Raw genomic sequence first — 14,188 nt, 5'->3', positions numbered from 1 at the left:
AAGGCTGAGTCAACCTTGACTCAAGATTGAACTCCTGGCAGTGTGCAGAGTCAGCGTGCAATACAGCATTGTAACCAATGCACCATTACAAGGAGGCCCTCTTTTCTGAAAAATTATCTCAGCCCATTCTTTTAAGTATTTTTAATTGTACACCGCCCAGAGTTGCTTTGAGAATGTGGCAGGTGGTCTCTAAATTTAACAAACAAATAAAATAAATTCCTTTGCCTATGCAGGCAAAACCTTTTAGATCAGAAGTCTCCAACCTTGGCAACTTTAAGCCTGGCGGACTTCAAGCTGGCTGGGGAATTCTTGGAGTTGAAGTCCTCCAGGCTTAAAGTTGCCAAGGTTGGAGACCCCTGTTTTAGACCTTAGATGGGATGGAGAAGTTCTGTTCTCTTAAGGCTGTGTCATTCTAATATGCCAAACTCCCGTGATCTCTCAAACATTAGTTTCCATTAGTGTAAGTTCTGTCGAGTATTATTTGAACATGGATACTTTTCTGAAGAAGAAATTCTCACCATTAAATAAGGGAATGATGCTTTAGTCTGTTTCTTTTTGGAAAGATTTCTCTGAGTGTTGGTCAGGGAAGAGTAAATAATCTAAATTCTAGTACAGGGTTGGACAAAAATGTAAATCCAGATCTGTTGATAGGTCTCAGAAGGAATTATAATGAGATTAAAAAAGGATTTATATATCCCAAATACTTAATAACAGCAGCAAAACGGCAAAGAAGGCTTCCATTCTCAGATATACTGCTGGAATTAAAAATACTTAAGGAACCTGGGTTTGCATATGATGTAGAAGCTTCTGGGAGCTTTATTTTCAGTTCTGATACACAAACCAAAAATCTGGGCATGGAATTCTTTAATTGACTTGAATTTAGTTTGTGACAATTTCAGTTGGTAGAACTCTCTAGAAAAGGAAGCTCCAGAAAACTAGAGAAATCACATAGGTTTCTTGAAGTTTGTCTGCTTTCATTCTAGTCCTTCTCCTTCCTGAAATTTAGAAGAAAATAAAATTGTACACTGACAATTAATTGCTATTACAGTCCCCTTTTTATGCTGCATAGTTGTCGTGAAGGCATTTTATCAAAAGCCTAATGTGATTATAGGTAGTCCTTGACTTTCGACCAAAGCTACCTTGGGACTACTTATGACCCAGACAGTCCCGTTTCCCCCTCCCCCCCATCACGTGACTGAATTTATGGGTGCTTGGAATGGATGGATTCATTCACTGCCATTTGTATATGCTGCAGTCACATGACTCTTTTTGGAACATTTTTTGCTGAAAAGTACCACTCCAGTTTTCAGCAAAACCGCTCCAATAGCAAACCATTGGTTTACTTAACAACCACTGGGCTTGCTTAATGACTATTGCAAAAAAAGGTTATAAAATCAGGGGAGCCATGTGACCAATCCGTTTACAACCTTTGTGACTCACCACCATGATGGGCCAGGCAGGCTTCTTTACGGTCATAAGTCAAAGACTTCCTGTTTTCAGTTCTTTTACAAACAAAAGAAAACTTTTGTAAGTTTCTCTGGCTTTATTTACTATAGTTAGTTAAAATTTGTAAGAGGTAAATATTTCCCTCCCCAGAAATTTTTTAAGAAGCTTAATGCGAAGATGTTTTTCCTTGTTTTGCTAACACATTGTTACTTTGCAGTGTTATCTTTGTGAATAACTTTGCTTTTGGTCCTGAAGTGGATCACCAGTTGAAGGAGCGATTCGCAAACATGAAGGAAGGTAATAAATCCAATATTATTTGATCAAGACTTTCTTCAGTTAAATATACATACATACATTCATACATACATACATACAAAATCCAAGCTGGAATGCAGCTACAGGTATGGGGTTGACTTGTGATTGTAATCATAAAGTTTATGTAAACTTCCTAAAGCTGATGTCTTTACTTACCTTTTTTTGGCTTTGTCTCTTCTAAGATTGTAAGCTCCCCGAGTTACCTTGTATGAATGTTAACTCATAAAGCTTTATATAAAGCAATCAGTATTAGCAATATCAGGGATTTCATATTCTTCATATCTTCCGGATATATTGAATGATGCGGTTACATAATTTTAGGCTCTGAACTTCTGAGTGTTCTCCTCTTTAGCAAATAACCTTTACATGCTATTTTTACTACCCCTATCTTTCTCCCTCCTTCGTTTCATTGAACAAGGCCTTGGGCTTTTGACCTGTTTTTAAATTTACCTTGAAGCAATAATATCATTTGACCTTGAAATCCATGTAAGCTATTTGGCTTTCTCTAAGAGAAACATTAAAGCTCTATGAAGATCTCTCTGTTAATAATCTCCTCTTTAGCATCATTTGTGCTATAACCACAAATACATTACTGAACCCCCAGAATGGTGAGTGCCCACTTCAAAAGTCATGTACCAGCGTGCTTTCAGCATAGATTACCGTAGGGTCCTTGGTACTCTCTGAGCTTGTTTGTTTTCTTGTAGACCAGGGGTGTCCAAACTTGGGAGCATAGCTGGCTGAGGAATTCTGGGAGTTGAAGTCCACAAGTCTTAAAGTTCCCAAGTTTGGACACCCCTGTTGTAGACATTTCATTACTCAACTAGGTGACATCATCAATGATGATGAAAGAAGTGGGATTTGCTCTCTGTTTATATACGTGGCTTACCCTACCAATATTGGTGGGAGTGTATCTTAATTAGGTAATGTCTGCAAAAAAAAAAACATCTTTGAGAGTGCCTTGAATTACAATACAATACAATAGAAGAGTTGGAAGGGACCTTGGAGGCCTTCTAGTGCAACCCCCTGCCTAGGCAGGAAACCCTATACCGTTTCGGACAAATGGCTATCCAACATCTTCTTAAAGACTTCCAGGGTTGGAGCATTCACAACTTCTGGAGGCAATTTCTGTTCCACTGATTAATTGTTCTAACTGTCAGGAAATTTCTCCTCAGTTCTAAGTTGCTTCTCTCCTTGATTAGTTTCCACCCATTGCTTCTTGTTCTACCCTCAGGTGCCTTGGAAAATAGTTTGACTCCCTCTTCTTTGTGGCAACCCTTGAGATATTGGAGCACTGCTATCATGTCTCCCCTAGTCCTTCTTTCTCTTAAACTAGACATACCCAGTTCCTGCAACCGTTCCTCATATGTTTTAGTCTCCAGTCCCCTAATCATCTTTGTTGCTCTTCTCTGCACTCTTTCTAGAGTCTCCACATCTTTTTTACATCGTGGCGACCAGAACTGAATGCAGTATTCCAAGTGTGGCCTCACCAAGGCATTATAAAGCGGCATCAACACTTCACGTGATCTTGATTCTATCCCTCTGTTGATGCAGCCTAGGACTGCGTCATTACAAATGTTTTTTTCTCTTGGCATATATATGTTATTTTCTCTACAGTGAGGGTTGTGGGGTAGTGATCAAAGGAATCAGATTTTGATCAGGGCCTTGAGATTGTGACAATGGTTCCTTTATTTGCCATCTTTATAGAGCTCCCTTCACATTAAAAGGGATAAGAGCAAGAGCTCTTGGCTATGTTTGCATTTTGCACCTGAGCCTGGTAGCCTTATCGGCCATCTGCAGCTTTAAGATGAAGACAAGGTGCTTGGCCAAAGAGTGGGAGGCATCTCAGTTTAGCATCATTAGAGGAAGTTGTTGAATTAAATAAGCTTCATCTGATCTGTTAGGGCACCTTTTAAGTCCTGTTCTTGGAACCAGCACTCCAGTCTTCATCCTTAGCAAGAAACCTGACTTAGGTTTGCCTTACCTTAGAATTTATCTTAATTACCAAGGGAGAGATTTGGCATCTGTTCTTGAAATATGACCCATTGCACAATCCCAGAGCTATACAATTTCTCCTCTGGTGTTTATTCTAAATAAAGCTTTTTTACTTCACCTGCCAGGGAGCTGCCCTGTATTCAAATCCTCTTGGGTGTGGCCTTTGGAGTTATCTTATAGCCACCTGTTATAACCCTTTCATTAGGCCATTCATTTCTTAAGCCATCAAGCTCTCTGAAAGCTCCCCCACATTGTCAACCAAAACCTTTTTAAAATGCAGATTCACAGTGAAGCTGCTGAGCTGGTTTCCTTACAGATGCAGTGCTATTAAAACATGCCCTTAGCAGGGATTAGGAATGGCTGAGTAATTATCTCTATTTAACCATTTTACTCATCTGTTACAGCAAAACAATGAAAAGTCATGTAGCACTTTTTAGGCTAAATTCTTGGATGGCTTAAAGCTTTCACTGACTGTAGCCCCAGACTGCAGCCCACTCCTTTCACCAGATGCCTTCAGTGTTCTGCTGAGTCATAACATGCAGTTACAATACAATACAATAGCAGAGTTGGAAGGGGCCTTGGAGGTCTTCTAGTCCAACCCCCTGCCTAGGCAGGAAACCCTATACCGTTTCAGACAAATGGCTATCCAACATCTTCTTAAAGACTTCCAGTGTTGGAGAATTCAAAACTTCTGGAGGCAACTTCTGTTCCACTGATTAATTGTTCTAAATGTCAGGAAGTTTCTCCTCAGTTCTAAGTTGCTTCTCTCCTTGATTAGTTTCCACCCATTGCTTCTTGTTCTACCCTCAGGTGCCTTGGAGAATAGAGGGATTGTCAGCTGTGAGGGGGAAAAATATGCATGGCTAATAAAACTACATGTACGGTAATTCATTTGGGCATCGAGTCATGCTTATTGTGGCCATTTGGGTACATGAACATTTCCAAGCCATTATCCGGAGCTATAATTCATCCAGAGGTTTAGTGTTGTCTCTTTTGTTCTCACATCCAATGATCATATCACTTATATGATCCAGCTATTTTATGAATTTTTCCTATATTTTTCTTAATCTTGAGATGGTCAGATCATATGCATCCCCCTATGGTCCCCTATTATTCCCCCATGCCTTTTTTGCTCTGTGTTGTTGGAGATTTGGGGAGAAGATGAAAGGAAAATGGTAAATTTGTTCCTGAAAAGTACCTAGTTCTCCGCAACTTCCTCTGTTGCCACTCTGTTTCATGGAGGGGTTTACATAGCAAAAAAAAAAAAAAAAAAAGGTCAAACCTCAGGGTATAGATTTTGCCCCTTAATCCTCCAGTTTCAAATAGTAAAACCTGCCAACCCTTTGCTGCCCCAAGGAGCCAAAGCAATTAAAATGGGGTCCTCCTAATAGAACAAAAAATGTTCACTGAATCACATTCATTGTACTGGTTGCTTTTTTGAAGAACAGAAGATCCTAAGAGCGATTCTTTATAATGTCCTTTTTCATGCAAGCAGTAAATCAGGGGTGACCAACCTTGGCAACTTTTAAGACTTGGGGGTTGGGTAATTCTGGGAGTTGAAGTCCACAAATCTTAAAGTTGCCAAGGTTGGACATCCCTGCAGTGAATTATCATTGGGGCTTTCCATAAACATCAATTTAATGTTGGATAAACGGTTCCGTCTTGCTGTCTGTCTTCCCCAGTTCGTTGTTGTTTTCCAAGAAGATAGGTAGTTCTGCATCCTTTTATTTTCTCCTGTGGTCTCTGTCATATTCTTGCAGTTTAGTTGTGTTTCCCAGCCTCTGTTTTCCCTGTGTAACAGGGCGGTTTTGAAGGATTGTGTGTGAACTGAAGATGAATATATACATATACAGAGATTTCCCTTTCCTTCAGCTATTTAGACAGAATTTGAGTGTTCTGGTTGCCAATTTTATCTACAGGTAGTCCTGGACTTACAACCATAATTGAACCTAAGTTGCTAACTTAGACAGCTGTTAAGTGAGTTTTGCCTCATTTTAGAACCGTTCTTGCCACATTTGTTAAGTGAATAATTGCAGTTGTTAAGTTGGTAACATGGTTGTTAAGTGAATCTGGCTTCAAAAGGTGACCACATGATCCTGGGATACTAAAACCATAATAAATATGAGCCAGATGCCAAGCAGCCAAATTTTGATCACATGACCATGGAGGGGGGGAACGCTACAGAGGTTGTGTGAAAACCGTTGTTAGTCATTTTTTTCATTGCCATTGTAACTTCAAATGGTCACTAAACAAATGGTTGTAAGTCAGGGACTACCCGTGTGTCAAACTTATCCTCTGTTATTATACTCAGCATTCATATATATCATTTGAAAACATCACTGATATCTAAAATCACCAGATACGTTAAGCTCATCGGGGAGGGGCATCCCAAATGAAAAGATACATATATCTTTATGACACAGAAGTAACTAAATTTACACGTTTCCCCCCCTAATTTATCAGGGACCTTAACCTGTAGCATAACTTTTTTTCCAGGTGGCCAGATAGTATCCTCAAAACCTTTTGCACCATTAAACTTTAGAATAAACAGTCGAAACTTGAGTGGTAAGTTTTGGTTTTTTCCTTGTGTATTTTCTTATGTTTTAAGCTGCATATTGAGAAGCAAAACAATAGGCACAGTTATGATGAACTTCTAAAATGCTATTTAGTGTTTTATTTATTTGTTAGTTTTTTATCCTGCCTTTAGTGCTTTATAAGTAACTTGAGGTAGCAAACATTCCTAATATTCCTCCCTCCTATTTTCTCTACAATAACCCTGTGAGGTGACGGGCTGAGAGAGAGAGACACAGAGAGAGAGAGAAAAAGAGAGGGAGGGAGGGAGGGAGGGAGGGGGAGAGAGAGAGAGGGAGGGAGGGAGGGAGATTGGCCCAAAGTCAACCAGCTGTCTATCATGCCTAAGGCAGGACTAGAACTCACAATCTTCTATTGATTGGCCCAAAGTCACCTAGCTGGCTTTCATATCTAGGGCAGAACGAGAACTCTGAGTCTCCTAGTTCTTGGCTAGCATTTTAAACACTCCACCCATGCCCTCTAGGTGTTTTGGACTAAGCATGTTTGCAAAACTTGTTTCTCCCTCCTTCCCCAGTGAACCTATCCTAAACTTCCTGTGTTTATGAGGGAGGTCTGAAGGAGGCTTTTATATACTTGGACCATAAGAAAAAGCTTCTGGGTAATTAGAAATAAAGCAACACTTCATTCTGAATTAGTCACGTCCATTAAGATAACCAGAACTACTGAAAAGATCAATTTCCAGAAAGTTTATTCTGTATAAACCAGGGATGGGTTGCTCTTATTGTCAGTACCGGTACGCCGATCACACACTCGTGCATTCTGTTTGCGCATGTGCCTGACTTGCACTGTGCGCGCGTGCCCAATTCACTGTCCCTGCGACAACCAGCTGCTTGTTGGGGTTTGTGCAGGCACTGCACGCTGTGCACTTTTACCGTGTGCCATAAAAACAGCTATGGAGCGTGGACGGGCAGGTGGGCCAAATGAGCCAACGTACCGGTACGCTCTCAGCTGCTCCAGGCCGTACCCACAGCAACCCACCTCTGGTATAAATTACATATGTTAGTCCTTAGAGTATTTTTATTTTTGGTTGTTCGATGTGCAATAGGTTTTTGTATGCTGATAGAAAAATAAACCTTGATCTTCCATTGGTTGATCCTTTAAAAAAAAAAACATTCTCCACTAGGTGGAAGTTGGGTGAACACAAACAAACCCACTTCAGTCCTTCCTGTTGAATGCAGAGATCTGACGGGATTGGGACATGGGGGGGGGGGAGTAGGATTTGCATGAGCACCCCTGGGTCCTCTCTCTCCTCCCTTTCAGCCCTAACATAGGGTATGTGATTGCCCCTTTAAGGTTTTCCTGCATCTAAATTTATATACAATTGGTTGCAGTTGTATATAACTGCCTTTTCACTCCAAGGATTCTACACCCACATATCAGAGCTAAGAATACCTAGCTTGTGTTGGTGGTTTTTCTGCAGTGACCTAACATAGGTGTCTTTGCAAAATCGAATCCCATCTATGTGTCATTACATCATCTAATTGCAGCAGATAGCTTCCTAATTCTGTTCACCTTTTATTTATTTATTTCAAAGATATTGGCACTATAATGAGAGTTGTAGAATTGTCACCACTGAAAGGATCTGTCTCATGGACCGGGAAACCAGTTTCTTACTACCTGCATACTATTGATCGAACCATAGTGAGTATTGGTAGAAGCTGCACTAATGCCAATCAACTTCCTAGTCCAATTCAAGATGTTGGTTATTATCTATAAAGCCCTACCTGGCATTGTACCATATTGTTTGAAGCAACGGTCACCAACTGGTGGTCCGCGATAAAATTTTGGTGGTAGAAAAATTATTTGCATTTTTTATATTGCACTAAATCAGGGGTCCTCAAACTGCGGCCCCTGGGCCGGATACGTGCAATGAAGACTTGTGTTGCTGAAGAGAGTTTCCCCCTTCAGGGTCTTTTTGTGCAGCCGGAGGGGGCAGAAATTCCGACTTGGGCTCTGCTTCAGCCTCCTGGTGCGAGGCTTTGGGCGAAGGCTGGAGGGAAGCGCTGCTGGTGGCGAAGAGCCAGAGAGCCTCGTTCCAGTGGGACTGCATCATGGCCTGGAACTGGCTGACCATCTCAGCCCGCTGAGCCTCCAGGCGCCTGTACCTCGCCTTGCACTCCTGCAGGTCTTTTCTCTGCTTGGAAAGCCTATGCTCATAGTCCTCAGTGAGGTGCTTCTACTGAACCTCCTTCTCGGTCAGTTCCAATTTGAACTGAGCCAGTGGTTTTGTCAACTCTTTCTCGTGGTGGCAGCTCAGCTCCAATAGGCTGCTTCCTATTGGGGCCCTAAGGAACCCCGGAGGGTGAGGAATAGCTGGGAGGGGAAGGGCAAGTAGAGGTTGGTGAGGTGCCCCTTGATGGGAGTGACATCAAGTTGGCCATGCCCACCCATTCACATGACCACCTAGCCACACCCACCCAGCCAGTCATTAGGCAGTTCATATTAGTGGTCTGCGGGATTTAAAATTATGAATTTAGTGGTCCCTGAGGTCCAAAAGATTGGGGACCCCTGGTTTGAAGGACCAGCTACAATATCTCCAATGGTCTCTGCCCATCTGGTATTTTCCAGCAGTACAGGCGTCATGGCGAGTTTCGTTTTGTAAAGTAATTACCATGGCATCCCAAGTAAATAAAAGATGTCATAATTTATATTCCTAGTATCCAAGAATCTTTTCAAAAGAACCCTTTGCCTAATTACACCTGATCGGCTCAGTATGAATTTTTAATGTTGTTTCCTTGTAAGTTTATTCTTTGGAAAGCTGGAAAAATATGTATGGGAGGTTTTTAATTTCTAAGTACATTGTCCACTGTTTTCTATCTCTTTGTGAAATGCATTATAAACCTCTTAAATGTTTCTTCTGATGCCCATTTGTCATTTTCATTTTTTTTCCATTTTAGCTTGAAAACTACTTCTCTAGTCTCAAAAATCCAAAACTCAGGGTAAGTGATTGTTTATTGTCAACAAATCTTGTTCCTCCAAAGAAGAAAATAAACTAGTGAAGGCCTTAGATATTACGCCTTCTGATTTTGGAAGCTTTTGTTTTCCTGTAAGATAACGAAGTAGACCTAACTCTTCTGTGTCCATAGAATTGCATCAACTTGTATGCCTGTTACAGTTCTGGGATCGCACAGAAAAAACAGCAGAATATGGAGCTTGCCATCCTTTTGAACACCCGTACCTGGCAGTTACATTTTTGCTATTATGAGCATTCATTTTAAAATTAGGAGGAAAAATGAACAAATCTTTAAAAGTAATGATACATAGGAAAGTATTACTTGTATAACTTGCATATCAGTCATCATGATGAATACAGATGTATTCATTTCCTTAAATAATACTAATTTTGGATTCAGAAGTCCAGGAATGTCACTGTTGCTTTCAATAGAGTCTGGATAAAAATTAGTGACTAATATATTAGATGGCCGATCACAAGAGTGCAATTTAATTCAACTTTCTGTTCTAAAGATTCTTGAATAACAGTAAGAGGTTAATCTAGAGCCTTTGTGCCCTCCTCAGTTACCTTGGGGACAGTACGGTATTTCACCCACTCAACTATTTCCTTTATTTTATTTTCCACAGGAAGAACAAGAGGCAGCTAGACGTCGACAGCAAAGAGAAAACAAGAGTAACACCACAACTCCAACAAAAGTCCAAGAAAACAAGGTCTGATTCTAATTAAGGCTTCCTTACATGTCACTATTTACTGGTAATCTATATAAATCATATAAACACACACACAAAATTTTACAGAAAAGAATCTAGAGTAATACCTCCATTAGGGGTAAATGATACAAATCAGTTCTCAAAACATCAGTGGATAAATTTCAGTTAATAGCTAGTTGTGTCATCTGTTTTCCATTAGAAGTAAGCTCCTATCCCAACTGGAATAGTGAGAGCTGCTTTTGAAAACATGATAAAACTACTTTAGTTTGGGTGCGACTTTTTTTTGTTGCCAACAATGAATGATGATAATCTTCAGGGTTTCAAACCTAAGAATGCCAGAGGAATGACTCTTCCTAGCATAGCAGGCATTCCTATTAAATTGCAGTTCTTCCAGAGTTCCAACAGTAGAATAATGACTTGGTTGATAAGATGCTCTGGAAAGAGACAGAAGAGATGTGATGACAGAATAGATGGGTGAACAGTAATTCAGCACAGGTTGTCCTTGACGTATGAACACAGTTGTGACTGTTGCTAAGCAAAGCAGTTGTTAAGTGGGTTGCACCCAATTTTACAACCTTTTCTTGTCACTGTTGTAAGTGAATCTCTGGAGTTGTTTAGGGAATTACATGGTGGTTAAATGAATCCAGCTTCCTACATTAACTCTGCTTGTTGGAAAACAGCCGAGAAGGTTGACAAAGGTGATCACATGATCCCAGCATGCTTCAATTGTAAATACATGTGGCACCCAAATTTTGATCAAATGACTGTGGGATGCTGTGAGGGTCGTAAGTGTGAGGATCGATTGTAAGTCGCCATTGTAACTTTGAATGATGGTTAAATTATAGGTTGTAAGTCAAGGACCACCTGTATTCGTGGCAAGCCCACCCTCATTGCCAGCCAATTTGAAGCTGTAGGAATTATTAGATTACAATATTGCCTATGGAGGATGGAGGAGTTTAACGTCATAATGCAAGTCTTTAGAGCAGTATTCCCCAATCACATGTTCTTCAGAAGTGCAAGGCTTAGGATTGATTGAGGTATTATTGATTTGCAGTCCAATGGATCCAGAAGCTGTATTAAAGATCAAGCCACCCAGTCCCCTGTTTCATAGATAATTGCTCTAAGCCAGTGATGGTTAACCTTTTTGGTGCCGAGTGCCCAAAGCGTGTACTCGCGAATGCATTTATGCATGCCTGATCTCCCCAAAATGCAATGCGAGTGCCCCCCCTGCGCATAATAATAATAATAATAAATTTGGATTTATTAGCCGCTCCCTTTCCAAGTAGGACTCGGGGCGGCGTACAATGGAGCATATAACATGAAACATATTTATAACAACACCCAACGTACATACATACACAACACACATACATACACGGAGGAGGAAGCAAATTACATCAATAGACAGTTAAAAATCTGTTTTAAAATACCCCAATTGTAAAAACCCAATAAAATTAATATTTAAGAACAATTTAAAAACAGTTTGGAGGAATGGGAAAATTACGGTTGCAATTGAGCCAGGCCGGATAATTGAAAGAGGTGGGTCTTCAGCTGTACACGGAAGGAGCGGAGATCGGAAATCATCCTGATGTCACGGGGGAGGTCATTCCATAGGGCTGGGCCCATCACAGAGAAGGCTCTGCTCCTGGGTGTCGCCCCCCGGCACTGTTTGGCGGACGGCACCCGGAGAAGTCCCTCTCTGTGTGAGCGAATTGGTCGTAGGGATGTGTGGGGCAGGATGCGATCCTGCATATAACTAGGCCCTGTGCCATGGAGCGCTTTAAAGATCATAATCAAAACCTTGAAACGCACTCGGTAGACCACAGGCAGCCAGTGCAGCTCGCATGCGCGGCAGAGACCCGAAGACCAGCTGGCCAGCAGGAAACCTGCATGCATGGTGCAGCTGGGCTGGGGCGATGGCTCGCATGCCCGCAGAGAGGGGTCTGCATGCCACCTGTGGTATGCGTGCCATGGGTTCACCATCATGGCCATGTATTAATTGTCTATTTGACTTCTGATTCCTTTAGAGGTTACTTTAAAAACAGAAAACTCACCCCTCTCAGGAATGAAAGGTTATATTAGTCTTTCATGGCACAATAGGCTTATACAGGAAGATAATTATTAATATGCTATTTTCTTCTAGCATAGCTGGCCTTCTCTGGTTGATGGCAGCTGTTCAAGTCTCCTACAGAAAGAGAATTTTTAATAGTTCTGCTTGATGGTAGTACAGGTAATTCTCGACTTAACAACTGCAATTGAGCCCAAAATTCCTGACCATCAGGGATGCTGCAACGGTCGTAAGTGTGAAAAACGGTCCTAAGTCACTTTTCCCCAGTGCCGTTCTTCGAAAAGTCACTAAATGAATGGTTATAAGTCAAGGACTACCTGTACGAAAAACTGAGTTTGGGGTGTTGTTTTTGACTATCCTCCATAAGGAGAAAGAATGAACCTTTTTTTTCTTATCTCAAAATTGCCTTTTCTCTCCTTTCTTTCTTTCTTTCTTTCTTTCTTTCTTTCTTTCTTTCTTTCTTTCTTTCTTTCTTTCTTTCTTTCTTTCTTTCCTTTTCTTTTCTTTTCTTTTCTTTTTAAAGGACGATGGTGCTGAAGAAGACAAGAACCTTGCGGCCAACACTGTCAAAAAACCATCTCCCTCCAAAGCACGCAAGAAGAAGCTGAGCAAAAAGGGAAGGAAGATGGCTGGTAGGAAGCGTGGGCGCCCCAAGAAAATGAACGTGGTGAATGCCGACCGCAAGATCAAGAAGAACCAAACCGCGCTGGAGCTTCTCCATGCTCAAACTGTATCACAAACAAATTCATCCTCTCCTCAGGGTGAGCCCTACAGCTGGGGAATGCCAGTCCCTTTAGAAAAGGTCTTCTTTTCTGTCAGTTTAGGCTGGTGCTTCTCAACCTCAATGACGTTTTAACTATGTGGACTTCAGCTCTCAGAATTCTGGGTGTTGAAGTCCATATGTCAACTCAAAGTCTTCCTGGCCTTCTCTCGAGTTGCCATAGGCTGGGGGGGGGGGGGGGACTGAAGGAGCAGCCCGGCAGCCACAACCAGAAGCACATTCCATGCATACCTTTCTCAAGGCTGTATCCCAGGTTATCTGCAACAGGTGGAGGGATGTGATCTCTACAGACCGGGAAAATGAGTTTCGATCCTGATTGGATGTAGCTTTCATTTATGATTTTGTTAGTTATAGTACAGGTAGTCCTCGACTTACAACCATTCATTTAGTGTCTGTTCAAAGTTACAAGAGCACTGAAAAAAAGGGGCTTATGACCATTTTTCATATTCACGACCATTGAGGCATTCCCATGGTCAAAATTTGGGCACTTGGAAATTGCACCTAGCAATTGGCATGTATTATATGACAGTTGCCCTGCCCTGAGGTCGTGTGATCACCATTTGTGACCTTCCCAACTGGCTTCCAACAAGCAAAGCCAAAAGGCGAAGCTGGATTCACTTAACAACTGCAGTGATTCGCTTAACAACTGTGGACAAAAAGGTCATAAAATCGGGCACAAGTCACAACAACTCTCTTAGCAATGGAAATTTTGGACTCAGTCGTCGTTGTAAGTCAGGGACCACCTGTAGCATATTTTTAAAACTGTGAACTACTTTGAAACCAAAGTAGGGGAAATTGTGTCACAGGCCAATAATTATATCAAAGGGGAATGATGAAGGTCTAATCCCAGGCTGGACTCCTTCCAATAGAAAGAAGCTTAATGGACTCATGTTCTCTTTCCATCCAGATGCCTATAGGTCACCTCATAGTCCATTTTATCAGCTACCTCCTAAAGTACAGCGGCATTCGTCCAACCAGCTCTTGATAACTCCTACTCCACCTGCACTACAGAAGCTGCTAGGTAAGGGCATCTCCCCCATGTTGTTGAGCTGTTCATATTTCTTGACATAGCATCTGCTGAAGGTGTAGAAAGAAAGAAAAGCCCTGTGCTCTGATCTCTCTCACAGTTTTGATTATTATTATTTTAAAAAAAATCTTTATGACCTCTTGTCAGACTTAGCAGGTTGTGATGGAGATCTGCAAGTGCATGAATCTTCCCATGTGGGTGAATTCATGCACTTGCATATCTCCATCACAACCTATAAAAATAATCTGTGTGTTTTCTTCTTAACTATTGAGATGAAAGAGTGGTTGAAAATAATCTGAAATAG

General features: G+C 41.3%; 1 protein-coding gene across 5 annotated transcripts in view; it reads left to right on the top strand.

Moving 5' to 3' along the window:
- Positions 1-14,188, top strand: part of DOT1L (DOT1 like histone lysine methyltransferase) — a 98,580-nt gene that overhangs the window by 41,877 nt on the left and 42,515 nt on the right. For all 5 annotated transcript variants that reach the window (XM_081958030.1, XM_081958029.1, XM_081958028.1 and 2 more), the window contains 7 exons: positions 1,664-1,743; positions 6,250-6,318; positions 7,880-7,986; positions 9,243-9,284; positions 9,925-10,008; positions 12,600-12,837; positions 13,765-13,878. In XM_081958030.1, coding sequence (XP_081814156.1) covers positions 1,664-1,743; positions 6,250-6,318; positions 7,880-7,986; positions 9,243-9,284; positions 9,925-10,008; positions 12,600-12,837; positions 13,765-13,878 — 734 coding nt within the window. The remainder of the gene's footprint in view (positions 1-1,663; positions 1,744-6,249; positions 6,319-7,879; positions 7,987-9,242; positions 9,285-9,924; positions 10,009-12,599; positions 12,838-13,764; positions 13,879-14,188) is intronic.

The sequence above is a fragment of the Natrix helvetica genome (assembly GCF_964273705.1).
Source record: "Natrix helvetica genome assembly, chromosome: 1".
NCBI classification, from domain to species: Eukaryota; Metazoa; Chordata; class Lepidosauria; order Squamata; family Natricidae; genus Natrix; species Natrix helvetica.
The sequence above is the reverse complement of the archived record's forward strand: the minus strand, read 5'-3'. Positions and strand labels throughout refer to the sequence as shown.